A 27,707-nucleotide genomic window follows, 5' to 3' on the forward strand; every position below is an offset into this window, starting at 1 on the left:
CCCAAGCAGGACATTGCTCCAGGTTGTCATCCCTGTGCTGCAGGTCTCAGTGGACTCTTCAGCCACAAGGGTCCCAGGCTGGGACTAGCAAGCCAGGCTGCTGGGTGCGGGCAGCCTTCCTCAGGGCTGTTCCTGTTCTAGCTGGGCTGAGGCAGAGAGGTGGGCCCCTTCTCAGCCATCAGGGCAGACCACACACATGTTCCCCAGAGCAATGGTGGGGAGCCTGGGTGGTCTCATTTACCAGGGAGGGCACCACTGAAGGCGGCACTGTTCACCCAGACATGGCACTCAGGGCCTTAGCACAGCTGAGCCAGCTACAAGGCAGTACTGCCAGTGGGAGAACTTTCCAGAATGTTTTGATTTCAAGGTCAGTCACTCTTGCTGTCAGTGTGCAATCTGTGCTTAGCTGTCTGCCTGTGTGATTCTGCATGCAGGGTCCAGCAGGGCTGGACATCTGAGGTGCCTGGCCACACGATTGGAGGCCTTCCCATCCTCCCCAGGCACCTCGGAAGTCCAGCCCTGATGGAGTCACTGACAACTCAAGGGGCTCAGATTTTCTCCTGTCTTTTTAATGTTTTCCTTTAAATACTGACATCTCCCTCCACCTCTTGGTACTTTTCAGGAGAGATGCTAGATGCAAAGGCAGGCCAGGGCCTGGTTAGCCTCTACCCCTTCACTGTGGAAGGGCACCTCATGCGGCCTTCACCTGAGCACAGGGCAGGAGAACTCTTCCTGCTTCCCTTCCCTTTGGTGGTCCTTGATTGACAGCCAGGAGGATGGGGATGTGATCCTAGGGTTATAGGCATATTACAGACTTCTCCTGCCTCTCCTTCGAGTTCTGTTCTTTAGTGTGGTCCACAAATGGAGCTTTCTAGGAATGGAGGATGCTGCTGCCACAGGCTGACCCCGTATCCTCTCCCCTTGTAGATTTAAAGAAGTACAGGCGCTATGAAGTCATCATGACCGCCTACAACATCATTGGTGAGAGCCCGGCCAGCACACCTGTGGAAGTCTTCGTTGGTGAGGCTGGTAAGCTCCTCGTGTCACCCACCCTGCAGCCATCCAGGGACCCTGTAAGGGATGGGAAGGCCAAGAACTATGTGGCCAGGCATCTCAGCTGTCCAGCCTTGGTGGGGTGGAAGTTTCTGTGACGCCACTGGCAAAACCTGGCTTAGGAGGGTACTAGGATTTCCCAACCGCTCAAGTGAACAGCAGGCTAACTTGCAGTGAAATATAGGTCATGTTTTAAAAATATATATATTTTAGTTGTAGAAGGACACAGTACCTTTATTTATTTTTATGTGATGCTGAGGATCAAATCCAGTGCTTCACACATGTTAGGCAAGTGCTCCACCCCTGAGCTACAATCTCAGCCCTAGGTCATGTTTTTAATCCACTTGAACTTCCTTCCTCCTCCTGGCCAGGTGTTCACGCCCTCCCTGCTGCTGAGGAGTCCCGTCCACAGGCAGGCCTCCTGGGTTGATGGTTTTCAGGGCTTCCTCAACATGCACCTGGTACTTCTGCTCCATCAGCTGATGTGAATTTAGAAGAGTGATGCTTCAGGCCCAGGATAATGAGAATTTCCCCCAGGACACAGCCCCAGCCTCAGGGAGATGCTGAGGAGCGGGAGTGGGTCAGGTTGCTGGGCCGGAGATTAGAAATGCATCAGATGTCCTTTGGCCATTTGGAGAGGTCAGTCAAGGGCACTAGAGTCTAGCCTTTTTCTGGAATGGTCAAACAATATTTGCACACAAATGTGATTGCAGAAATGGGACATCTGGAGCTTCCATTATTTCTGCCTCTCTTTCCTCAGAAGTCTGTCTGAGTTAGTCAGCCATGAAGGTGGGAGGGATTCACCTAGCCCCAGAAGATCCCCTGGGGCAGAGGAGGGGCATGCAATATGTCAGTAAAGGGTGGCTGTGGCAGATGCATGCCCACTAGGGTGTTCAGGCAGTGGGTTCTATTGGCCATGTGGGTGGAGTGTGGGGACTGACATGACTGGCCACTTGAGATCCATGTTACCCAAACAGTGGCTGCAGGCAGTGGCATGCGGGAGTTCTGCCCACTGTCAGCCTATACCCCCGATGACAGCTGAGTGCCAGGGGCTCAGGGCTCCTAGGCAGGGCCTCTGTCTCAGGGACCAGAACTCCAGAGACAGGAGCTGCAACATGGAGGAGGAAGCCAAGCAAAGACGGGTGGGTGTGGCAGGCCAGCACAGGCCAGCGTGACTGGCCGCTGAGCTCCCAGCCCTGGTTCCTGGGTACGTTTGTTTTTTGCTATTGTGATAAGATAGGTATAACATGAAATCTGCCACCTTTACCTTTGTCAAGTGCACAGTTCCTCGTCATTAAGCACACTCAGTGTTCGAGCAGCTTTTTTCACTTCTGGAACATTCTCATTTTCCCAAACAGAAATCCCAGACCAATTAAGCATCCCTTTCCTTTCTCTCTTGCCAGCACCTGACATCCTCTAACTTACTTCTATCTTTCTAAATGCCCAGGTTATTCTAGGTATGTCGTCTAAACAGAAGCATGTGATAGTTGTCCTTTATTTTTAAAATTTATTTATTTTCTAATTTGTTATACATGACAGCAGAATGCATTTCAATTCGTAGTGCACAAATGGTGCACAATTTTCATTTCTTGGGTTGTACACAAAGTAGAGTCACACCATTTGTGTCTTTATACATGTACCTAGGGTAATGGTGTCCTTCTCATTCCACCATCTTTCCTACCCCCATGCCCCTTCTCTTCCCCCTCCCTCCCCTTTGCCCTATCCAAAGTTCCTCCATTCCTCTCATGCTCCCCACCACCACCCCCTTATGGATCAGCATCCACTTTTCAGAGAAAACATTTGGCCTTTGGTTTTCTGGGGGGAAAAAGTTTTGTCCATTTTACCTGAAAATGCCATGATTTTATTCTCTTTTAATGTTGAGTAATATTTCATTGTGTATATATAAACCACAATATTCCATTGTATATAATATTCCATTGTATATATATAAACCACAGTTTCTTTATCCATTCATCTATTGAAGGGCATCTAGGTTGGTTCCACAATTTCGCTATTGTGAATTGTGCTGCTGTAAACATTGATGTGGCTGCATCATTGTATCATGCTGTTTTTAAGTCCTTTGGGTATAAACTGATAAGTGGGATAGCTGGGTCAAATGGTGGTTCCATTCCAAGTTTTCTAAGGAATCTCCATACTGCTTTCCAGATAATGGTTGCACCAATTTGCAGCCCTTGGGTGTTCATCAAGGCATTCCTGAGGTCTCCCTACCAGCAATGTAAGAATGTGCCTTTTCCCCCATATCCTTGCCAACACTTATTGTTACTTGTATTCTTAATAACTGTTATTCTGACTGGGGTGAGATGAAATCTTAGAGTAGTTTTGATTTGCATTTCTCTAATTGCTAGAGATGTTGAATATTTTTTTCTGAGAAGTGTCTATTCAGTTCCTTAGCCCATTTATTGACTGGGTTATTTGTTTTTGGGGGGTGTTAAGTTTTTTTGTGTTCTTTATAGATCTTCGAGATTAGTGCTTTATCTGATATGCATGTGGTAAAAATTTGTTCCCATTCTGTAGGCTCTCTATTCACCTCACTGGTTTTGTTTTTTTTTTCCTGAGAAGAAGCTTTTCAGTTTGAATCCATCCCATTTATTGATTCTCGATTTTATTTCCTGTGCTTTAGAAGTTTTGTTAAGGAAGTCAGGGCCTAATTCAACATGATGAAGATTAGGGCCTACTTTTTCTTCTGTTAGTCACAGGGTCTCTGGTCTAATTCCTAGGTCCTTGAACCACTCTGAGTTGAATTTTGTGCATGGTGAGAGATAGGGGCTTAATTTTATTTTGTTCCACATGAATTTTCCAGTTTTCCCAGCACCATTTGTTGAAAAGGCTCTTTTCTCCAATGTAAGTTCTTGGCACCTTTGTCTAATATGAGACAACTGCACAGCCCCTGCGTGTCCCTAGGGCAGGAGGCAGTGATGGCAGCCAGAGCCAGCCTGCTCTGTGCTCAGAATTCTTCCCTTCCCAGGAGGGCCCAAGTGAGAAAGCCCACATGTGTGGTGTCACTTCTGTACCCAGCACAGTGCTGATGGGGTGGGTGGAGGCAGAAAGAAAGGAGTAGAAGGAAGTTGTGTTTCTTCCTGCCATATTGTGGGTCTGGGGTGGAAACACAGCACCACGTTCCCAGCTGCTTGCTACAGAATTTCGTTCCCTCCCTGGTGTCCCAGTGCGGTCACACACACACTGAAAACCATGCCTTTCCCTTTTCCTTTCCTCCCAAATGTCCTAAACCTCCCTGACTTTAGCAGGTGAGTCAGTGGCCCTCGATCCATCTCAGGTCCCATGCACCTAGGACGTGAGCCCAGACTAGTCGCCCTGTTCCTGTGGATGGAGCAGGCAGGGCTCAGGCCCAGGTGGCTCCCAGCCACTCTGCCTTGCTTTCTCCCCTCTGTCTGGGGTTCTGCCTGGGGTTACCTCTGGATGCCTCCCCGAGGGCTCCTGTGCTGGTCCCTCCTCCTCTCTGGAGTCCTCCCACTCCATTTCTCCACATGACTCTCCTGGACCCTCTCCCTGGAGTGAATCTCTGCCTCTGGCGCCGTCTGCCCCTACTTCTGTGTGGCTGGGCTCTTTCTTGCCTGAAGCAATGCACACCGTTCAGACATGACCCTGGCAGGGCCCAGTCCTACAAATGGGCCTCTGCTGCCAGTCAGCCTGGCAAGCCTCTGTCCTCCGTGTTCACACTGGAGGGAGTTTTCTGAAGGAGGAGGCCAGTCAGTCATTCCCATTGCATCCTGAGGACCTGACGGTGAGAGGCACTGTGGACGTGTTGGCACACAGTAGGGGAGACTTCAGAGACGAACTCACCTTGGCAGTTTCTGTTCATTTTCTGGATGCTTCTGAGCATTACAGCCCAGAGGGCCTCAAGTGCTCAGAGGCTTTTGTGAAAACAGACTGGGCTGTGGCCTCGTGATTGAGTGCTAGACCCTTCTCACCAGCTGCGTGACCATGAGCAAGTGGCTTCAACACTGAGCTCTGGTTAGAGGCTCATGGCGTAGCCAGGAGATCTGTGTGCCAGGGTGGGAAGCTCAGGGTCTCGCCCAGCTGTACCACCAAATCTCTGTTCTACCCACAATGTGCATGTCCAGAATGTGCCTGGCCAGTGTGGGATCCCACCGCTGGGTGCAGGGCACTCCCTCACAGAACCCAGAGGAGTCTGCATGGTGAGGGAAGTGCACTCCCCACAGAAACCAGGGGCCTGAGTGCTGATGGGCGAGGGGCACTCAACCTCAAGGTCCAGGCCGGGAGTCTCAGCACTGGTGGGAGAGGAGAGCTCGCCCAGAGGACCCAGAGAAGTCTGAGCACAGGGAGCTGAGGGTGGGCACCCACAGGACCCACGGAGACTGAGCACTGGTAGGAGAGGGGCGCTCGCCCAGAGGACTCCGAGTCCTGGCACCTTATGGAGAGGATCCCTGAGCCCAAAGTCTCACCTCAGTGATGGTGGCACGGTGGTGCTTTTTTTACTGTCTGAGGATGTCTTCCATGATGGCGGGAAGTTGTCCCCTGCTACATTTCACAGGGTCCTGTCCAGGTGGGAATGGCGCCTGGTCCACAGTTCCCAGAGGGTTCCTTCTCTGGTGAAAACAGATCCCCGAGATCCACTGAGGACCGCCTTTGTGGTTTCAGGCATGGTGAGAAGCCTGGCGAATGGTGGAAGGAAAGGCCAGGCCAGGGAGTCGGAAAGAGGGAGGCCCAGAGTTCTCCACGGTTCCTCAGCAGTGCCCCTGGACACTGTCCCGAGGCAGACGGGGAACCACAGCCACCCTCACAGCTTGTTACGTGAGCCAGGTGGCATAAGGCCCAGAGGACCCTGGGCACTGCTGGGCGAGGGGCGCTCACCCTCAGGACCCAGAGGACTCTGGGCACTGCTGGGTGAGGGGCACTCACTGGAGGACCCAGAGGAGCCTGGGCACTGCTGGGTGAGGGGCACTTACCAGAGGACCCAGAGGAGCCTGAGCACTGCATAGGCAGGGGGTACCCAGCCAGAGGACCCAGAGGAGCCTGGAGCAGGCTCTCTCATGTCACTTGACTGTCTGTCGCATCTAGAAAATGACAAGATGTGTAGAGTGATGAACTTTGGGTCCCCTGTAGCCCAAGGAGGTCATATTTAAATCTTTTTAAGCTCAGAGAAAAAGGCAGTTAGGAGATTTCTCCTTGAGATCAAGGTTGGTTTCCAAGTATAGGCATCTCAAGTTGGTAAAAATAACACACCCATCAGGACCCCAGTCAGCAGGGCTGGACCCCGTCTAGACAAGGACCCATTCCAGGAGGATCCCAGGAGCCAAAGAGGGTCAAGTTCACGCTTTAGAACAAGCCTCCCTTGAGAACCAACAGAGTCCCATAAGAACCACTTGGTCCTTTCCAAAGGCATGCCATGATCTTACTTTAGGCTTCTCTTCTGAAAGGTCCACTTTTCACACTGCCACATTAAGGACCAAGCTTCCAACACATGAACCTTTGTAGGGACACACTTAAGCCATATCCAAACCTTAGCACTCCTGTAACAGAAAAGTTGAAGAGCCAGATACAGCTTCAGGCACGGCTGGATCCAGTGCCCTAACAAGCTGCTTCTGAGCATCCTCTTAGTTCCACTTTCCTTTCAGTCATCCCCTTTCTCTTCCTCAAGGTGGCCCTCAGCTCCAGCCACAGAAAGCTGTGCACTTTCTACATTGTTGTGGAAATCCACTGGCTCTCTCTTCAGACTGCCTTTATTTGCACGCCCATCGCCAAACCAGTTGCCAGTGACCAGAGGTCCCAAAGCCAGGGTGTGATTTCACCTCTACTTGGAGCAAATACAAATGTGGAAGCCACCCAAGAAAAATGCTGGTTGGTTCCCCTTGTGCCATTGCCTTCTCTAGTCTGTGTCCTGGGAAGTCCCCAGTTGTATAATTCTAGTTACTTGGAAGCTTCTGGTTGAGTTTAAGCTTCATTTTTCTGTAACACAGGCACTTAGAAGAAACAGTCGAAGTTTCTCCAGGGAGTCTAGAGCCTGGCCTCTCACCATTTCAATTTAACAAGTCCAGTGTTACGAGTTGACTGAAGAACTCCTTATGTGTTGAGGATGCCACACTTGATCATGTTTGGGGCAAAGTTTTCCCTTCCTATTGCTTCTTTTTAATTCTGTGATTCGCCCCTTTTGCGCTGAGAAACCTGGCAAACACCAGATTTTCTTCTGAATCTTTATGGTTTAATTTTTGCCATTAAAATCTTTAATCTGGCTGTAATTGAATTTGGCACCTTGTATAAAGTAGGATCCCGCACAGATTGTTTCCAGAGACAGGCTGTCCATGGACTGACCCTTTGCAATGTAGCTCAGTGGTGTTTTAATTCTTCCACTCAGTCCAGTCTCTCTGAAGCAATTCCTTAGTTCGGTGGGTGACTTCACCATGGCTCTGGTGCCACCAGACCTTTCATTTATACCGCATTATTACACATGGCTCATATCCACTTCAGCTTGTCTTCTTTCTTCATTTTCCAAAATTTCTCAGCCATCCCATAAACTTTATGATCATTCTGGCAAGTGCTCAAAAAAGCAAATTCTACTGGGATTTTGATGGCAATCATATTATATTACAAACGGACTTCAGCATTCCTGACGTCTTCATTCCACTCCTGTTTCCTCTCCAAGAATTGGCCTGTCCCTCCTTCCCCATCCCATAGTGGGGACGGAGGTGTTCCTGGTACAGTCCTGCTTGCTTAGTGCTTGTGGCTGGCAGTTCTTTCTGTGAACCTGGGTTCTGTGATGATTTGTCCCTGTTGTACCCATAGAGTGTCCCACAAGAACCACCTAGTCCCTTCCAAGGGCATAACCATGGTGACCTTACCTTAGGCTTCCCTAGGCACTCTAAGCCCAGCAGAAAGAGCCCTTGGGGTTGGGGTGTGGCTCAGCAGCAGGCAGAGGCCCTTCCCCTGCCCAGCACTAAAGTACAAACAAATAAAAGTCCACCATTATTGGCTCTCTGAAAAGGGAGCCAGGACTCGCCTCATTTCTACACCCAGCGGGGACTCACTTCCAAGAGCAGACCCCAGCTAAAGAATCAGAACTTTGGTCTGAGGCGCTACAACTTTCCCCCAAAGAGAAAAAAAGAGATTCTTAAATTCAGTGTTTCTAATCACTCAATTGCCTTAGGCAGTATTTGGGTTGCTTTGGGTTCGGCTGTTGCTTTGGGAGACAGAAAATATCTTGACACTATGGGTTTGCCGTTATTTTTAAAGAATGAGAAACTTAACTGTGGAGTGTAGGTTTTACCTTTCCTAAAATACTACCAGCTTTTAATTACCGTTGGTTGGAACAAGAGCAAAATAACAAAGCTTCTGGCTGTTTTAGCTCCCCCTAGTGACAAATAAAGCCAGTCCTGGAGCCCATTAAGTGAGATTAAAAGGATTCAGAGCTGTATGTGTTGGAAAATGTGTTTATAATGAAGAGAGAACGGCAGTTGCTTACAGAGCAATTAATGTAGTCGCCCCGCACTTCACAAGGCTGAGCTATCTCATCATGGCCATTCGGTGGGAAGCCTGGGTGGCCATTAACCAAACACTGGGTAGTGACCACAAGCAGATCACTGTCAGTGTCTGCTGTTTCTGTGGTCAGTCTGCAGCCCGCGCTGAAGCGAGCGCTGTGAGGAGGTCAGACATGGCCTTCCATTGGGCAGGGCTGAGTGAACATCTTGCAAAAGCCCACACGGTCACCTGGGTGGGAACTGCCACCTGCAGCTCACAGATGAGTCTCTGACCTCAGGGGGTGGAGTAGCCCTTCATCACCAGTCAGGAGGGGCAAAGGGCTGCGGGTCTCCAGCATCTGCTTCCTTGGGGACAGACACATCTGGAAGCCATCACCAGGTTCAAAGGGGGGCCGTCTGGGATGTGATCGGGCTTCCTGTGCACAGTAGGGTGGGTGCTTGGCCCCGCCTCATCACACTGGGGGGATCAAGGTGTCATATGGGCTCTCCTCTAGGCTCTTACTGGCACATGCCACCCCAGGCATCTCTGGGGAGGCCATGGGCACCAGGTACCCTTTGGATGGGGTGCTCTAAGCACAGTGAATGGGGCAACCAAGTGGGGGTGGCAAGGGCAGGGCTGTGTTATAGGAGCAGCTACCCCCAGGACTAAGCCCTGTGCTCAGAGGTAGACACAGCCCCTGGGAGAGAGGAAGGGGAAAGAGAACACCCGGACACAGTCTCAGGGATGCTGTGGGTGACCATGTGCACAGCTGTGAGCTGTTATCCCCGGGAACCTCTATTGAGGGACATTCAGAACCTCTGGGGCTGCTGACTTCATCCCACCCCACCCCCCTGCCCTCTGCACTCCTGCCACAGTAGTCCTTGTCCAGTGCAGGTCTCATTCTTGCACTTTGTTTCCACCCTGGTGGGTCCCCACATTCTCTAGGGGAACAGCAAATCTCCTCCTGGGACTGGCCCGTGGACCCCTTGGATCCTGCTCAGGCCTCCTCCACCCATACACCCTGAGCATCATGCTGGTTGCCCTGAACGGACGTCCCTCCCATGCTGCATGCTGCATATGCTGCCCCTGTAGCCTGGTCGCTACCTCTCCTGGCAGACGCAGCGCCCAGGAAATGTGGGTGGATAAGTGACATTATTAATAACCTGATTTCCATAAAAGTAGAAAGGTCATGGAGAATATTATAATGACTAATGCTTTATTTGGAAAAGATCCTAGACATCACACAGTCCTGAGTCTAAGTGTGTTCCAGATTCTCTGGAAAATCCTTTGGTTTGCTGTATTATCCACTGGGACAGCTTTGCTGAGGTCCACATGCACAGGAGCTTGCTGGACCGCTGAAGGGAGGGAGGACCCTGAGGGCAGCCCTGCCTGGAGTCTCTGGGCAGATGGGCTGCCTGGCATGGGGTCTTCTGGGGGTTACAAGGCTCTCCAGGGTCCAGCCTTAAAGGGTTGGGCCTCTTTGTGTCGCAGTGGCTGGATAGGACGGCGGCTGAAGCCGGTCGGCAAGATGAGTAGACTGTCCATCACCAAGTGACTAGGCACTCCCACCCCTCCTAGGCTTGGCGTCCCACATGGACACAAGGCTCACGTGGCCCTCTGGGTCACTGGGACCAGCAGAGGCAGCAGCAGACTTGAGAGTGCGGTGGCCCCTGAGTCTCACCAAGCCCAGGCCTGCCCAACACCAGCTGCGGCCTTCGTTCCCATCCCAGCTGAGCCTGGAAGGAATGACTGCTTTGTGTTTGTTTCTGAATGTGTCGCTGTAAATCCAGGTCAGCTAACCTCCCCCTCATCTAATCCGCCTTTCCCCTCCTCCCCATGAGTCTCAGACATCATACTCTTTTATAAAAACATCGTATTTTATCCAAAAATACCTTCAGTATATATATCCCTACAAGAACTCTTTAAAATTCAATACATAATGCAAAGTCATTATCACACCTGGAAAAAGTGATCATAATTCCTTAATATAATCAACTATTCTGTCAGCATTTTGCATTCCCATGGAGGTGTCTAGTCTTTCAGCCGTCAGGTTTTCCTCCTCTTCTACACCATTCCGCTCCAGCCTCTGGGCTGACAAAGCTGCTCTGCCGGGCGATTCAGCCCCTGGGTGCTCAACCATCAGCATCGTCCCGATCCGGCTGCCCTCTTCCTTCCCTGCTGCCCTCCAGCAGAGCGGCAAACTTGGCCCAGGCTCCAAGGCCAGCTCCTTACCCATTTTGTCAATAAAATTTTATTGGAATGCAGCCATGCCTTTTTTCTGTAAAGGGCTAAATAGTAAATATTTGAGCTACTTTTGCCACAGAAAGGTGGAGAGCTGAGTAGTTCCAACAGAGGCCTCAAAGCTAAGATAGTACCTGGGTCTTTACAGGAAGTTTCCACCCCGGCTCTAGAGAAGCAGCTTGGACCTTAAAGTCAGATCCAAGTTCAGGTCTAGCCCATTCTGGGGCAAGTGGCTTAACCCACCTGAGCCTCAGTTTTCTAGGTTGTAAGATGAACTATATCTCCAACAGCATGAGTTTTGCAAACACCAGCTGCACAGGAGGCGGCGGGCTACCTAGGGACGGAGGAGCCCATGTGGAATGCCCAGGGTGCCTCGTGAGCAAGAGTGGTTCAGTCCCTGGATCTTGCTGTGACAGGAAGCTCACTCTCCAGGCGAGGACAAAAACAAACAGAAACATGCAAGCTGCACAGCTGGCTGGTTTCAGTGGCTTTTAACTTTGCTTATCGAACAGTGGGTGATAACGGTGATGAACCGATAAGAACGTGTAAACACTGTGAGCTGTGGTGGGAAAACAGAGATCATTACTGGGTAGAATCAGGGCTGGATGCTCAGCAGAACAAGGGTTCAGGGCAAAACGGCAAGTTCAAATCCGTAAGAAAAATATGTTTCTTGTTATGAGTCTGAAATTCTCTGGCCTCAACCTCCTTTTTCTATTGAAACAACCATTTTTAAAACCACTTAGTTGCTTAGGATGGCAGCTACCATCACCCTAGATCAGCTCATGCTTACCTCGAGGCTGTGGAAGGGAGAGTGCCCATCCCGACTGCTGTGGCTTATCCCCCCGGGAGTACATGGAATGGGAGCTTGGTCCTCCATGTGGTGATGTTAGAAGATGGGACTTTTAAAAGATGAGGCTCATGGGTAGTCCTTAGGTCATTTAGAGGCATGCCCTTCAAGAAGACTGTGGGACCTCAGTCTCTTCTGCTTCCTTCCTCATCACATGATCTCTTGCTCCCACACGTGCTACCACCATTGCTGGTGCCTCAACTGATGGGGAGCCATGCCATTGGAATTTCAGCATCTGAAACTGAACTGAGTAAACCTCTCTTCTTTATAAAGTTAGGCTACCTCTGGTGTTTTGTGGCAGCAGTGTAAAATGAATGGATGTACCACACCTCTGCTACTCGTAGATCCTCCACCTGGAGTGTCCTGCCTTCCCACACCCGTCCATCTGCTCAGTCAGAACCTAGAGCTCCAGTAAGCTCTTCCCTGTGTGTCCTGGAGGCTCCTGTGATCAGAGCCACTTGATGAATCCTATACTGTTCCAGAGCTCTGTTCTTCTCATATGCAAATGAAAAGGCCAGGCTCCTACATACCTGCAGCGCCATGCCATGTACAGAGACTCATTGACCCCGAGTGGGTTATCTCTGGAATATCTGCACCATGCAAACACGGTGTTTCTTATTAGGCTGCACCAAACCACAGCCAGTCTCTAAGCACACAGACTGTGTGGAGGCTGGGCCCAGGTCAGGCTCCAGCCAGGATAATTTTAGGCAGCTATTGCCATGCAACAAGTTACTCCATTTGTATAATGAAGACAATAAACATTTGCTGCTTCAGTGTCTCTGTGTACAGCATAGTGGGTCCTCTGCTTCAGGATCTCTGAAAAGGTATCAGCCTGGCAGTGTCTTTGAAGGAAAGGACCAGTGTACAAGCTCGCTTGTGTGATTGTTGGCAGGATTCTGTTCCCCAAGGCAGTTGGACGAAGGCTCAGTTTTCATGAGCTGTTGGCCAGAGGCCTCCCTGAGCTCCTTGCCAGGAAGGGTCTCCCATGGGGCATCTCACAGCATGGCAAGTGGTTCCATCCACAGGGAGGAGCAAGAAGCCTAGGCTCCTGTGACCGAATCCCAGCAGTGCCAGGTTCTGCTTCTTAGAAGCAGGTCACTGGTTAAACCCACGTCCAAGAACCAAGGTGAGATCATCGAGCTATGTTAGAAGTTGCCCATAAGGGGACACACGTTTATCTCTTCACACACTGTCGTATAGCTACTTAGAGCCTCCATAGGGTGTGCCCCAGATGGAACCAGTGCCCACCCTCTCCTGGGCAATTTCCTGGGTGGAGAGGGACCATGATGGCCGTACTTCCTCAGGAAGAAGCTCATGGGCTCATAGCCAGACATCTGGATCCACCTCTCCTTTGGGGCCCTGCGTGCAGGACTCGGCTTCATCTCACCTGGGTCATTTCATTTCAAAGCCCTTCAAGTTTGGTGACTTCCCCTCTTACACATATCAGGACAGAGGCTCAGAGAGACCCAACAAAGTACTTGGAATCACACAGTCAGCAAGTGGGAAATCATCACCTACTCTTGACCCCAAAAGTCCTGGAGAATTCTGGAAAGAAGGGGGCTCCAGGTTGACAGAAGGGTGATCCGTGTCCATCATGTCTGTTACAGGTTTATAAAATATGATTTTTTTTACTTGGAATCATCCATTGTAAGCTTTTTAAAAATTACCAATGATGCCAACTAAAGCCCTCAAAACAACCCAAAGTCCCTGGAGGGCAGGGCTGTGGACAGTTGGCCCATCTAGGGCAGCAGGCTTTCCAGGCCCTGTGAGGATGACGGTGATTTGGACACCCTCGTCCTTGGGCTCCTGCGCTCATCCTGGTACCTGGCTTTGCGTTTCCTGGCTCCCTGCCAAGCCTGCCAGTCCCCAGGGGCTCACTTTGCTGCCTTGAGTCTCGCTCTCTGTCACCAGCTCTGACTTGTCCCCAACCAGTTGAAGCAGTATGTTTCATTAAACTTCCTCTAAGTGTGGAGAAGGCTCCAGAGGCAACATACCTACCTGGAGTGTGCCTCCAGGTGTCCCAGCTTAGGGGGACAGATGTGTTGGCAAAGTTAGCCGAGAAGGTAAATTAGATTAGAGAATTCTGTTTCTTATTTATTTCAACGGGGAGTCAGAGAGAGTATTTGACCAGGAAAATGTTGATGCAATTAAAGTAAATTGATGAATGTAGAATTTAAAAGTAATATTATTTCATTATGGTAAAACATTAACAACGATCCTCAAATTATTCCATTAAAAACCTGCTCTATCCAAATCATAAAGCACTGGATTACAAAAACTGAAAGTAGAAACCTACCACAGACCATCACAGTCTAACATGGCTCTAGCAAAAGCAGGTTCCCAGCATGACTGAGGGGGATTTGACGAGAGCAGGAAACCCCCACATGGCTGACATAGCCCTAGTAATAGTGATTGCCTGCATGACCCTAACAATAGTGAATGCCCAGCATGGCCTGGGGTGTCCCTAGCAATAGTGGTATTTGGTGAGGCTCATGGTAGCCCTAGCAGTAGTTGGTGTCCCACTGGCCTCGGGAGGCCCTAGTGACAGGAAGATCATCTGCCTTCTGTGAGCGCAACAGACATCCTGCTTTTAATTGATGCTCATTCCTTCCATACCCTCCTCTGACAGTACCCTCACTCTCTTGGCCATAGTCCCCTGTTAAATCCTCCCCGTTATTTAAGAGTCAGCCTGATGTTCTGTCCTCCAGGAAACACCCACATCCCCAGCTTGAAGCGCTTGGAACCTCTGTTCACATCCATCTTACATTGTGGCTACTGCCATGTTTCTCTCCTGTTAAACTGTCTTCTGCATCTCTGTGTCCACCCACCTGTCAGCCCTGAGCCAAGGGTCTAGTGAATATTCAGGAAGTTTCCAGCATAGCTGAGCCCTGGAAATCAGGAACCTGACTCTCAGAGGTTCCAGCCCCATGCTACGTTCACTGCCATGTTGCCTGCCCTTTAAGGCGTAACCAGTCTCTGCTTCCTCTTCTCCTCAAAACTCAGGTGGAGGTCTTGGCCATATGAGGCCAGCCATCTTGAGATAGGAAAAGGGGGCAAGCAGCATGCCACATACCCTCCAGAAGCTTCTGCTAGGAGGCGGCGCTGTCGCAGCTGCCTGGGTTCCACTACTGCTCCCATAGCATTGGTCAGCTGGGTGGGAGGAGGGTGAGCAGACCACCTCCAGGAGAGGCCACCGCAAACTCCACCCACACCACTGTCCTCAGGTCAGATGGATGGCCCTCCATCCCGGGGCAGTGAGCATTTTGAATGAGGGAGGAAAGAACCGAATGAATGAGCCTCCTTATTGCTGCGGTTACTCCCTATAACTTTGAACATTGCTCTTGCTCTCCTGAGCCTCCTTGGCTTTACCAAAGTCCACCTCCTGATCCTCAGGGGTCCACTTCAAGACCTCAGTGGAGGCCCGAATCCTCCAGGAATACTGAGCCTGTAGGTAGTCCTGCTTTCCTCTATCCATACCGACCTACGATAAAGTCTGATTTATAAGTGAGGTATTATATGAGATTAACAGCAATAACTTAACAGTGAGCTAGAACAGTTAGGAGAATATACTGCAATAAAAGTTATGTGGATGTGGTCTCTCTTTCTCTCTGGAGTTTTCCATTTAATGTTTTCAGGCCATGGTTGATCCTAGGTAATGGAAACCCCAGGAAGTGAAATGTAGGTGAGGGGGGTGGCTGTAGAACTTTCTTACTTCTCCTTTCTGTGGTGGTAGCACAGCGGTGCCCATCCTGCCACCCACCTGAACACCTTGAGGCGAGGCTGCAGTGCAAGGCTCTGTGCGTGACCCAGCTTACCCCAGGGCCAGTGGGACACAGATGCAGGGGCAAGAGACAAGCTCTTTGCTTACTAGCAAGTGAAGACTGCTTCAGGGAAAACCTTGTGCTTTGGGGATTACTTCCTGATAGAGCTGAAGGTGACAGTTCCAGACGTTGCCCTAGCACCCTGGGAGGCTCCCCTTCCCAGCACAGGCGGCAGGACCGGAGAGAGCCGTGCCACATCCTGGCTCAGCCTACAGCACCCAAGTTTTCAGGGCCTTTTGAAGTAAACAGCCAGAATTCCAGAAAATTCTGGAAGCCTCTGGAATTTCATTAGAGGTATCAGATGCAAGATGCCTCTGAAAGTCCCTGAATGCTCTCTGTCTTTGCCTTGATGAAGTCCCTCTCCAAGGTTATGCCAGTGCCGTGGCAAGGATGCAGGAGCCAACCCACCAAGGGTGGGAGCAACACAGCTCTGTCATGGCACCATCCTCCTCTGCATGAGGCATGCAGGACAGGTCTCAGCTTTGCACCACAACCTTTCTGTGCCACCTTTAAATGCTATGTGGGGGCAATCTACAAATCAACAATTTCCGGGTGTTCTGGCCAAAAACACTTTTGAAAAACAATTTCATGCATTAAAAAAAAAATTTCCGGCTGATATTTGTGGCTTCTTATGCTGCAAATGTTCCAGTGGGAGAACAAAAAGAAACTGACTGAACTGTGGCACCATTGGCTCCCAGCTGCATGCACTGAACAGGCAAGGCTTGCATTCGGGACTGGGAACAGCAGGACCTTCCTGAAAGTCAAGTTCTCTTGTCGAGCTGGCAGCTCAGCAGCTTTCAGGAGCCAGAAAAAATAAGTCCCCAAACTGACAGGCTTTGCTCTGTGTTTACATTTATTTCTCTCTTCCCTGCTTGTGTAATCAACAAAAAAGTCTTTGTTACCTGCAGTATTTTTATGGAACAAGAGCCCTGTGCTTCAGCATAGCTGGCAGCTGCACAGAAGCATCTCAATTGCCCAAGATGCACCAGGGGCCCTAGTCCAGTGCGTCAGCCCTAGCCAGGAGGCACGCGGGCCCCAGGCACTGGGGCTGCCTGGAGCTCACGGGATCCTACCAGTTCCTGCTGATAGACATCCTAGTCCAGGGCTGTTGGGACTCTGGATTTAGCGAAGTCTGTGGAAAGAAAACCTTGGGGTGTTTCGCGGGGGAGTCCTAACCCACCACCAGGGTAATGGCCGTGCTCAATTTTGCCTTTCACATTTTAATTGTACAACAGTAATTTTGCAATAGAGTTGCCGATGGCAAACATGCAGAAGACATTAACTTTATTTATGTTTTGGATTATTAATGTGGCTGTTAAAATTCCTCCAGTTAGTTTTGATTGAATTGTTTTTTTGTGTGATTCTGTTGTTTAATGGAGCGGTAAATAAGAATTTCTGATAATGAGGCTGAGCATCTGTCACAACAACCTGGTGTGGGTTATTAACATTTCCATTAACGGCAGGGTGGGCAGTGATAATATGGAAACCACACAGTTAGAACAAAATAAATAGTTGGTGTCAGGCTGAGCGGGTGTTAATTACTATTTTATTCTACATTGGGGGGAGAGAGCAGAAAGTGGGGAGGGGGACCTGGGAAGGGGTGATTGATGAGGTCATTCTCTCCCCAGAAGGCTTCTCCAGAGCCCAGGTGCCCAGACATCTCGGACAGTGACTGTTTTGTTGTCTCTTTATGGCCTATAAGCAGTCCTGAATCAAAAGGCAGCTATGTTTTGGGTCTGCAGGTCAAGGCCATAGGAAGTGAGGTGGGGGGGCTTGGCCTTCCAGAGCTGGGAACCCAATATAACTCCACACAGCTCCTCAGGGTCCAGCACGGCCCAGATTCCTACCCGGAGTGCCCAGATGGGAGAAGGGAGTAAGTCCTAGGAGGAGGCAGTGAACAGACCATCATGAGAAAGTACTCTGCATGGAATTCAGAAATGGTGTGAAGCCAGAAAAATATAGAGAGACTAGGAATGTTCCAGAATGTGCATGTGCTCTGTGCATTGTTCACAACTCCCTAATGGTTGCATTAGAGGTGCAACCATGCTGTCCCCCATAGAAATCTCATCTTTCTCTCTCTCTCTCTCTCTCTCTCTCTCTCTCTCTCTCTCTGTCTCTCTCTCTCTCTCTTTCTTTCTTTCTTTCTTATTTCTTACATACATCACAATAGAGGAGTGTATTACATTCATAATTTTTTGCATTGCAATTCTTAATACACCTTTATACCACAATTTATCAAATCTCTGTATGTAAGGTATGTTCTCTTCTTCTGCATACTATGTGCACTGAGGGGGTACCCCAAGGAGACCCTCCCATGGGAAAGAGGGGGAAAGGGGCAATGACTTGGTGCTTAGAACTTGCAAATTTCGAGAGCCTCAGAGAGCAATGTGGAGCCACATTCCCAGGAAGCTGGTCCCATCAGCCTGGAGGAGCACCTCTATGTGTCCAAACTCTTCTGGTCTAGGATAGACTTCACACTGGGCCACCTGTATTTGCAACGGCAATACAAATATCTTTTTTTCCCCTAAAACCTCTTCAAAAATCAGCATTTCCCCCAATGAGGAATGTCAGCAGTGCCTGTGGCTCCCTTGCTCTCAGAGCCATAGGCATCTCTGGCCACACTCCAGGTGCTACTGGAATCAAACCACTCCTGAGCATTATCCCAGAACCCATGGATTCCTATATCCTATGTTTATTTTCAAATCCTCAGTAACTCTATCTCAGTGAGATCAGTCTTCTTTGTAATTTTGTATGTGTTACTTTATGCCTTTAAGTATGTTTTTCTGGAAGGGTTTGCAGCATCCCCTGGCATGAAAGGACTAGGAACTAACTTCAGAGGCAGGAGCCTGGAGCTGGGATGTGACTGTACCCTAGGTCTCCCAAGCCAGAGCAATGTCCCGACAGAATCTCCCATGCTGCCATCATGGAATTAGGGCTTGCATGAGTCCTGGGGGTGGGCGGGGGCTCAGCTTCTGAAGGAACGTGCTAGGTACCATCATGTGCTATTCTTTCCTCAGCTCCAGCGATGGCCCCGCAGAACATCCAGGTCACCCCGCTCACGGCCAGCCAGCTGGAGGTCATGTGGGACCCACCGCCCCCAGAAAGCCAGAATGGGAACATCCAGGGTTACAAGGCAAGCTCTCACGCATGGGTTGGCTCTTTTTTCCAGCTCACTTGTTGGCGGTATGAGGCCCCAGGGCTTCAGCTGGAATCCTGCTCCTCCCCAGGGCTGTGCCCTCAGCTCACTGGGTCCTGCTGTTTTCTCAGTGGCAAATACACAGCAGGCGGGAAGCTGCTGCCTTGAGCATCTGGAACAGGCCTGGCTGGACCACGGCCTGGGATCAAAGCTGCCTGGGGTGGGAAGTGGGCCTACTGCTGCTTTGTGACTACAAGGTGGGGGGTTCCTTGGCTTATCCAAAGGTGGCCTGGGTTTGTCCCTCCTCCAGCCTCTGTGGCCTGCCCAGAGAACCCAACTTCTTCCTGAGCCCACTCTGGAGCCACCAGCGGATTTGCTGACAGTGACAGGAAATGAGGTGTCCTCAAAATAGCAGGTTCTCCATCCCTCAGTGCACTCAATCACTATGGGACATTGAGTAAGTCCCTCAGTTCAGTAGGTCTGGGCAGGGCCTGAGAATTACATTTCTAACAAGTTCCCAAGTGGCATGGATTTGGGGAACCTCACTTTGAGAACCACATAATGAGGTCCAAGTCATCATTAGCTAAATGTTTCAGAGATGGAGGAAAAGAAAAGACAGCATCCTGTTCCACCATAAGCCCCGGGGGCAGGGGGTGGGTTACACAGAGTCAGTTTGCCCAGGGCACCTTGAGCTCTTGGCTGCTAAGGTCTCATCTGCTAGGAGAGCTTGGGACCCCTGGACAGCTGTGAAAACCGTTCAGAAGAAAAAAAAAGAAAACCCTGTTCTGTTCCCTGAAAATGCCCCATCCTTCTCTAGAATTAATTTCCTTGTCTGGCCTGCTGGAGCCCCAGTTGATCAGTTACCAGATTCTATGGTTTAGCCTGCCCTGATGCCTATTGGACCAATTAAATGTCCATTTAAAAATGATTCTTGTAGGTGTTTTATGAAAATTAATACCTTCCTCCCTGGCAGGGCTGTTACAATGATTAATGAGGCAATGGCAAGTCCTGTGAGCTCGGAAGCAAGGTGCTATTTATGTATGTCCAAAATATGTTTTCTCATTTCCTTAATGATAAAGACATTGAACTTGGATATTGATCTCAAGTTAGCAAGGCCTGTGTGAGTGAAGGATCCTCTTTGGTCAGCTTTGCAAGCAGATGTGTCTTGCAGGTAGAAATCAGTGGTGCTCACGTGTCAGGACCTGCTTCAGCAGAGATGTGACTTGTGCACGTGCAAGGTGGGATACTGGCCCTGGGCTCCCACTGCCCCCTGCATCCTCTGTGCCGCTCTTGCACAAGGTGTAGCGCTCACAGGGCCTGGCTCAGGCTTAGTTCTTCAGAGCCAGGGTGGATCTTCTGGCCTGTGTTGTCTTTGGGCAGCCCAGCTGGCACTGGCTGGGGCAGTGGTTCCTGGCCAGCTGTCTAGGGAAGTAATTCTGGCAACCAATTCAAACTTTTATGCTTGGGCATCAAGTTCACCTAGGAGCACATCAAAGCTAGCTGAGAAGAAGTGGAACCCAGGAGAGGTACAGGGTTTTACCCCAGTTCTAAGTCCAACATGGCTCTACTTCCTGGGTTTTTTTTTAGTGTTTTAATGTCCAAAGTATTTTTTCACATTGATCAAAAAATTAGATCTCAATTTTGAACAAAATGTGGTCACATGGAAGAGTTTGAGGGCTCATTATTTCCATAGGTTGGAGCAGGAGGTAGACTGTCTCCAAAAGACTGAAGGGCCCAGCAGAGGCCCTGGTACAGGCCCCAGCAGGGCAAGCTTTATAATCTAGGCACCAACAGGAGACTGAAGGAAAGAACCCCTCCTACCCTGAGACCCCATCTTGAAAGGTTTGAGTAGGCAGCGCTCACTGTCTAGATGAGCAACTCAGAAACACCAAACTTTGCCCAATGACATCAGCAGCCAGAGACCTTCACCTGCCCATAGTCACCCCTGGTCCCTTGGGGGAAGATGCCCCATCCTGCAGGACTCTGCCCAGGACGCAGGCCCAGCCTCAGGAGCTGATCCTACATGCAGCTTCCTCACGCCCCCCCCTTTCCCGGTGTCCTTTCTAACAGATCTACTACTGGGAGTCAGACAGGCGGAACGAAACAGAGAAAATGAAGGTCCTGTTCCTCCCCGAGCCCACGGTGAAGCTGAAGAACCTGACCAGCCACACCAAGTATATGGTCAGCATCTCCGCCTTCAACGCTGCTGGCGACGGGCCCAAGAGTGACCCTCGGCAGGGGCGCACCCATCAGGCTGGTAAGTGGGCCGTTTCCTCTCTGCAGGCCTCAGTCACCAACCTGTGTCACTTCCCTGGTGGCTCTGGGGACCCCCAGGCAGAATAAACCACCCTTTCCTTTGGTTTCACAGCTCTTTGCTCTGCCTTTCCTGTCACTGGTGTCACCTTGTGTAGTAGGAATTTGAAGAGACAGGACTTGGTTCCTGGTAGCTGGCCTCGCCTGGTCCATGGTGGCACTAAGCCACAGTTAATAGTGGAGCAACGCGTGTTCCCTCCTGAGCCCTGAGGGTGGCAGGGAAGGAAGGGCTTTGCCCTCAGTCTAGCCTCATTTCTGACCTATAGGCCACACGGCATTGCCTCTGGAAACTTCTCATTGGAGCCACCCCCTTTGTGTGGACCCCTGGGGCCGAGCTTCTTGTGCATCAAAGCCAGGCTCCAAGTCTAGGTCTCCCTGGTTTTGGGTCCATAGAGCACCCCTGGAGTAGCTTGGCAGCTGCCTCTCAGCACAGGTGCATAGACAGGGTCCACGCTGACAAGGCTGTCCTTAAGGCCTCGCCCCATGCAGAGGGTACAGTGTATGGCTAGCAGGCCACTTCCCTAGCGAGTCTTGGCTTTTGGTGGTGGAAATCAAAGATACCCCCAAGAAATAGTGAACTAACATTAAGATCCAAAAATTTCTCAGAGACCCTTAATGAGACCCAGGAAGTCCAAGACCAGGAAAATGAGATTCGGGAACCTTTGGGGTACAAAGATGCAGGGCTTTGGGCTCCCTGACATTCTGTGGGTTCAGCCAATTAACACCCTATCCAAATGATCAACCCCTAATCAGGGGCCCCAGGCCCACATCCTGTGAGATTACTATGCCCAAGTTCAAGAGCTGCTTCCTTCTGCCCCCATCCAGCACCCAAGGAGGCCAGTTTTGAAATCTGAGATGGAAGGACATGAAAAGATTTGTAGGGCAGAAAGTAGAGGCTGGGGTTACCTTGGGACACCAGGACTTGGTAGTCATGGGACTGAAGGACCCAGAATGGGAGGGAAGAGGGATCTGCTGCTCCAGGAGGCCCTCTGAGCAGCAGGGTGCTGGTGGAGGAGATGAAGCACCCACCCAGCCTGTCAGGCAGGGCCAGCCCCATACATGTCCACCTGCATGCAGCCTAGGCAGAGATATGTGAGCAAACCCCCACCACCCTGGCCACACTCCTGGCCTCCCATGTCTGCCAGCAACTCCCCTGTCAGCCCAGCAGGGCCCACTGAGACCACAGTGTCCGGGGATTCAGATGGAGGCACGAGGGTATCCTGAATGGTCCCCAGGAAAAGGGAGAGGCCAGGTGGGGAGAGGCCGTGTCCACTGCAGAACTCCCTCTCCCCAAAAGAGCAGGACAAGGACCTTGGGCTAGCAGTTGTGGGAAGTGGACCGTCTGCATTTCATTTTCTGTTTCCATCTGTTATTCATTTTTAGGCCTCTGTCAGTTCGCCTCTCAAGTTCCTTTGTGTTTCAACTCTGTCATTTTCTCTGCTCTTCTCGGGAGGGTCTGTGTTGCTGATTGATCCTAGGAAGTTCAGAGGTGATCAATGAGTCTCCTTTTCATCCTGTGGCATTTAGACTTTTACTGAGTTGAAAATAACACCTAATAACATTTTCTCTTCTTTGTGGAGGCTCAGACACATACGTGCGATCCATAAAGGTATTTTAGAGTCACTTTGTGCTCTGTTCTTCCAGCTCCTGGGGCCCCCAGCTTCTTGGCGTTCTCAGAAATAACCTCCACCACGCTCAACGTGTCCTGGGGAGAGCCGGTGGCAGCCAATGGTGTCCTGCAGGGCTATCGGGTCGTTTATGAGCCCTTGGCACCTGTCCAAGGTAAGATCAGGGGGAGCTGGGGAGGGTACCAGGTCTACCACCTGACCTTGCTTTCAGCCATGGAGTCTTCCAGAAGCTCAGAAAGGGAAGGAAAGGCTAATCTGAGATAGGCCCCAAGTTCAGAGTCCAATGTGATGATTTCCCTATGGAACCATGTTATATGCTCCCTTAACTAGTCTCCAAACCCCATGACGGTTCTATCTTATTCCTCCTGAGAGCTGAGTCCCTGTGGTGGCCCATAGAGACCACCCCAAGCTCCACCTGGAACCCCGTTGGCAGTGTTGGCCCTTTGGATATCATGCGCATCCTAGAAGAGACATTGAGAGTCCAGGGTCCCAGGGTAGTGCTCTGGTGCTCCCTGTCATTCTTTTGTGTCTCAACAAACATTCATCAAGTACCTGCAGTGTCTCCAACACTGTTCTGAATGCTGGAGTCCATGGGCCCAGGAAAGCAAGTGTCTTGACTCGAGACCCTTGTCTTGCATTGAGATCCTTGTTTTCCTGAGTCTGTTGCCGAAAACTCAGTCCTTGTCCCCAATACCAATCCAATACCAAGGACACAGTTTAGAGAAAAAGGAAGAAAAAAGGTTTAGTGCTTTGTTAGCAAAGGAGAAACACAGGACACTCTTGTCCCAAAGGCTATGATTCTGCCCATCTGCAGGAACAGGGTGCTGTTAAAGAGGTGACTAAAAGGCTACCTTCCTGTGTTCTCTGCTTGAGTTGTAATTCACTTGTTAATTTGGGAGATAGTCATTTCTGAGATCTTCTGGTGAAAAAGATCACAAACACCATCCCCAAAGTCTGGATGACTTTGTTCCTATGGTGGGTGTGTACTCAAGGACAGATAAATCTGCCTAGGATGGGGAAGAAAGTTAATCCTGTTTCCCCTGAGATCAGGGAGCGGGAGAGATTAGGAGGGAGCAGGGAGAGCGGAAGAGAAAAAAACATGTCCATTTTAAAAATAAGTTGCAATGGCAGAGAAGCAAAAGTCATATTCAAAGCATAAAGTGCACCACGGCTACAAGTCCAGCAAGTTTATATTCCAGGCGTACAGAGGCAACTTGCAAATAATTAAACCAACAAGCAAAACTGAGATGGTAATTGATGCTGTGAGGTAAAGAAGCCAGGAGCACATGAGGATGTTGCATGTCAAGAAGGACCTGGGCACACATGTCTGAGGTGAACCTTCCTACAGAGGACTCACAGACCCTGGGGGAGACAGGGCTTAGTGTCCTGCGTGACCTGGGCTGAATGAGGGAACATGTGGCAGGCCAGAGCTGGTTGAGAAGGTCTGGATTTTCCTAGGGAATGTGCTGTAGTTTGGATCTAGAATGTTCCCCCAAAGGCTCATGTGTTGGGTTCTTAGTGCAGCAGTGTTCAGAGGTGGGGCTTCTGGGAAGAGATTGAGTCATGAGAGTTCTGATCTCATCAGTGGATTAATCCATTGATGATTCATAGCTGAATGGATTATTGGGGGAGGGGTGGTAGAAATTAAGAGGTGGGGTCGAGGTGAAAGGACTAAGTCTTTGGGGATGTGCCCTTGAGGACTATCTTTTATCCCTTGCCCCTTCCTCCTCCCCCATTTTTCTGCTTCCTGACTGCCACGAGATAAGCAGCTTTGCTCCTCCCCACCTTCCCCACCATGATGGTCTTTCTCGCTACAAGTCCACAGCGATGGAGCCAAGCACCTGCAGACTGAAATCTCCCAACCATAGACCAAAATAAACCTTTCCTCTTTAAGTTTTATCTCAGGTGTTTTGTCACAGTGATAGAAAACTGACTAACACAGAAGGAAATGGAGCAAGAGGACCTGAGTGACACAAGGCCCAGATCCCCCCGGCTAAATACTGCAGTCTAAATACCACAGGATGAAAAGAGGATTATTGATCACCCCAGAACTTCCCGGATCAATCAGAAGCAGACCCTCTGGATAGTGAGGAGGGAGTGTTTGAACACAGAGGAGCTTGGGAGAAGAAATGACAAAGCTCAAAAATGAATAGGTGGAAACAAAAGATGGTGGGCAGACGGCTTTGGGGAGAGTAGGTTGCAGGGACCCCACAGGAGCTCCGCAGTGGAAGAGCAGGCAGGGGCTGTGGCAGAGCCCACGAGAGCCTGGAGGAGACAGATGATGGAGGGAAAGGTGAGTGGCGGTGGGTTAGGGCTGTCCTGTGTTTTGAAGGAGACATAGATTGCCCTTGGATTGGAGGCAAGGACAGGAGCTGGGAGTGAGTGGTAGGCTCTCACTCCATGGCGGTCACTCCTGTTCCTACACTGATAAAGCGAGACCTGCCTCTGGTATCTTCTCGGCCATCTCCCTCATCTACTAGATGACTGATGTGTACACGTCCACTGAGGGCCCATGACATTTCTCTCACCTCAGAGTCAAGCCCAGCTGTCTTTGCCCAGTGGCCCAGGGCAGGTTCCCCTGGTAATATATACAGACAGACTGTAAAAATTATAGATTATTGAATGTCTAGGAGAAAAAATATAACCAGCATATCAAATAATATTGGCTCTCCATTTAAAGCAGTGATAAAAGTTTCCTTTTGAAATAAGCACATTCAGATAAAACAGGGACTTGATTTGAAGGAGGACATTTAAGCACTAGATTTTATTTCATCGAAAATAAGATGCCATTGATGTAAGATTCATAGTTATTTTATTACATGCTAAGAAAGAAAAAATACTCCTAATAAACTATAGCCCAATACTTGTGTGTCATCTATTCTAAGCTGCATCCCAGAGATGTGAAAATGTGAGAAAGAAAAACAAAATGTATCTGAGATCATCACTGTGTCTGACAGTGATGTGAACACAGCGGAGGCGATCAGGAACGTGGTTCTGAAAGTACAAAGAGAGCCCCAGAAGGACGTGGACTTGGCATGGTCCCTGCTCAGTGTGTTCTTTCCACAACGCAGCACCCGTCTGGGAACATGGTGGCCTTGGTGTGGCCATCTTCAAGGACCCAGTGGCAGATGTCCAGGAGGGGACCTGCCCATCATTCCTGTGTACTCTGCAGGGAGAAGTAGCAGAGAATTTCCATGTTGCTTGGCAGTGTTTCCTTTCCCTGACACACCTCTGCACACACAGGTGCACACACACACGCACGGTGTGTACATTGGTTCACATGCACAAGGAGCCCAAGTTACAAATACTTTTCCGAGGATATCATCAAAATAATGAGAAATGATTGTCAAAACCTCATGATTCTAATTGAGTCCTTCCTTATCAAAAGAGCGTAAGTTCGCCATTCTTCCTGTCCTGTGTTGGTGGCCTTGCAGGGTCTCTAGAAAGCCCCTGGCATGCACACCTGGGCCGCAGCTCGTGGTCCGTAGCCCTCCAGGCAAGACGGGTCCCAGGATCATTCCTCAGTCAGAAACTCGGCACGGGGACTCGAAGCGCACTGTGTTCTTCTGGCTTCACTTCCACGCTGCCAAGATTGGTCCTGGTTTCTACACACTGTCCCCACCCCAACCTCCCAGGGAGGTGACCCCACATTGCCGATTCCCCTTGTATGACCAAGTTGCAGTTTCTCATTAATTTTCATAATTTTTGTCTTATCGGGAAAGTCGAAGGCATTCCAGAATGTGCTGTTGGGGGATTGCGCTCCTAGTGTGTGGCACATTGGTGGCTTGCCATGTTCCCCTGTAGAAATGCCCTGCAGGCTCACTCACAGCGTGGGTTGGTTTACTGAGCAGTCACTATGAACTGGGCACTGCGCCACATCCTTGCCATTCACCATCCATAAATCTTCATGACAACTCTACCCTGAGCTGCCGCCTGGATTCCCAATTCACAGACCAAGAAACTGGGCCCAGAACCCTTGGTTTGTTTGCCCCAAACCTGAATTTCGAGGATGATGAGGAAGGTGGGATCTGACACGAGAGCCCAGCTCTAGACAGCCTGTGATGGGGAGAAGATGCCAAGCGCTTGTGTTCCTGAAGGCGAGCTTGACGGCGCCAGAGATGGAGCTTGGGGAGGGTGCACTCAATCATGTCACGTTCCAGACAATCTCAGCTACATGCCATGTGTGGGGTTGTCACTCCTCCGAGTGACAATGGGTAGGATAACTCAGTTACCACCATCTCGCCTCTTTTCACAAGTCATAGACCGTCCTTCTCGGGAATTATCTCTTGTCTGTTGACAAGGACTGGCTGGCTCCTAGGCCTGTCATCCTGGCTTTGGCCCTGAGGGCTTTGTGCTCCGAAGCTGGAGCCGGGAGGGACAGCTCTCTGGTGCTGTGGCTCCCCATCACTCCACAGGTTGCAAACGTGGGACTCTTAGCACAGACAGCTCAAGAACAAACCAGGATTCCCAGATTTGGAGCCACTGTAGCTTGGGCACAGTCCTGACTTCTTGATTCCTGTGTATCTACCACGGCTAACCCAGGGCCTAGCTGGCCATCCCTGAGAGTGGCAGGAAGGGTCCAGCCCCAGCTCTGTTGCAGGCAGCTCTGCCTCTAAGCAGCGACTCTTACCAAGTCAAAGGGCCCCCCCAGGCTCCTCCACTCCACAGGCCAGCCCAGCCCACAGCTGCTCCTGCTTCAGCCGAAGACTTCTCCTGGCTTTCCCGGCAGGCCGTGGACAGGCTGCTCTCTGGGAACAGAGCTCACCAACCCCTCCCAGCACCACCTGGTGGCCCTGTGCTCTTCAGGGGAAGCCCCCACCCCCACCCCGGTGCCAGCAGAGCTTCTAAGACTCAGTCACTCACCTGCCTGGGCTAGCAGTTCCTTCTAGGACCCTAGAGGAGCCAGTCTCAGGCCTGCCTGTGAACCACATCCTGCAGCCACGGGACACAGAAGATGGCAAGTGGGACTGAATCTGGCCTGCCATGAGTGCACCCTGTCCAGAGGCACATGCAGCAGCCACTCAGGAAGAGCCCTGAGGGCCAGGTGGGCCATGGGCAGGCAGCCCTGTTGTCACCTCGGCAGCACTGCCTACACTTCCTCGGGCCAGTGGACAACAGTGATCACGAGGCAGGCAGAGATCAGAGAGTCCGCTCGTGGGAAGCCCTCCGTCCTTCTGCTGCCCTGGGGACTCTGCTGCCATGCGGACACACCA

General features: G+C 50.5%; 1 protein-coding gene across 4 annotated transcripts in view; it reads left to right on the forward strand.

Annotated features, from left to right (window-relative positions):
* Sdk1 (sidekick cell adhesion molecule 1) overlaps positions 1-27,707 on the forward strand; it is a 521,957-nt gene that overhangs the window by 451,974 nt on the left and 42,276 nt on the right. For all 4 annotated transcript variants that reach the window (XM_048785279.1, XM_048785280.1, XM_048785281.1 and 1 more), the window contains 4 exons: positions 928-1,029; positions 18,435-18,550; positions 20,624-20,810; positions 22,511-22,648. In XM_048785279.1, coding sequence (XP_048641236.1) covers positions 928-1,029; positions 18,435-18,550; positions 20,624-20,810; positions 22,511-22,648 — 543 coding nt within the window. The remainder of the gene's footprint in view (positions 1-927; positions 1,030-18,434; positions 18,551-20,623; positions 20,811-22,510; positions 22,649-27,707) is intronic.

Source organism: Marmota marmota, unplaced genomic scaffold (genome assembly GCF_001458135.2).
Source record: "Marmota marmota marmota unplaced genomic scaffold, marMar, whole genome shotgun sequence".
In the NCBI taxonomy this organism is placed as follows: domain Eukaryota; kingdom Metazoa; phylum Chordata; class Mammalia; order Rodentia; family Sciuridae; genus Marmota; species Marmota marmota.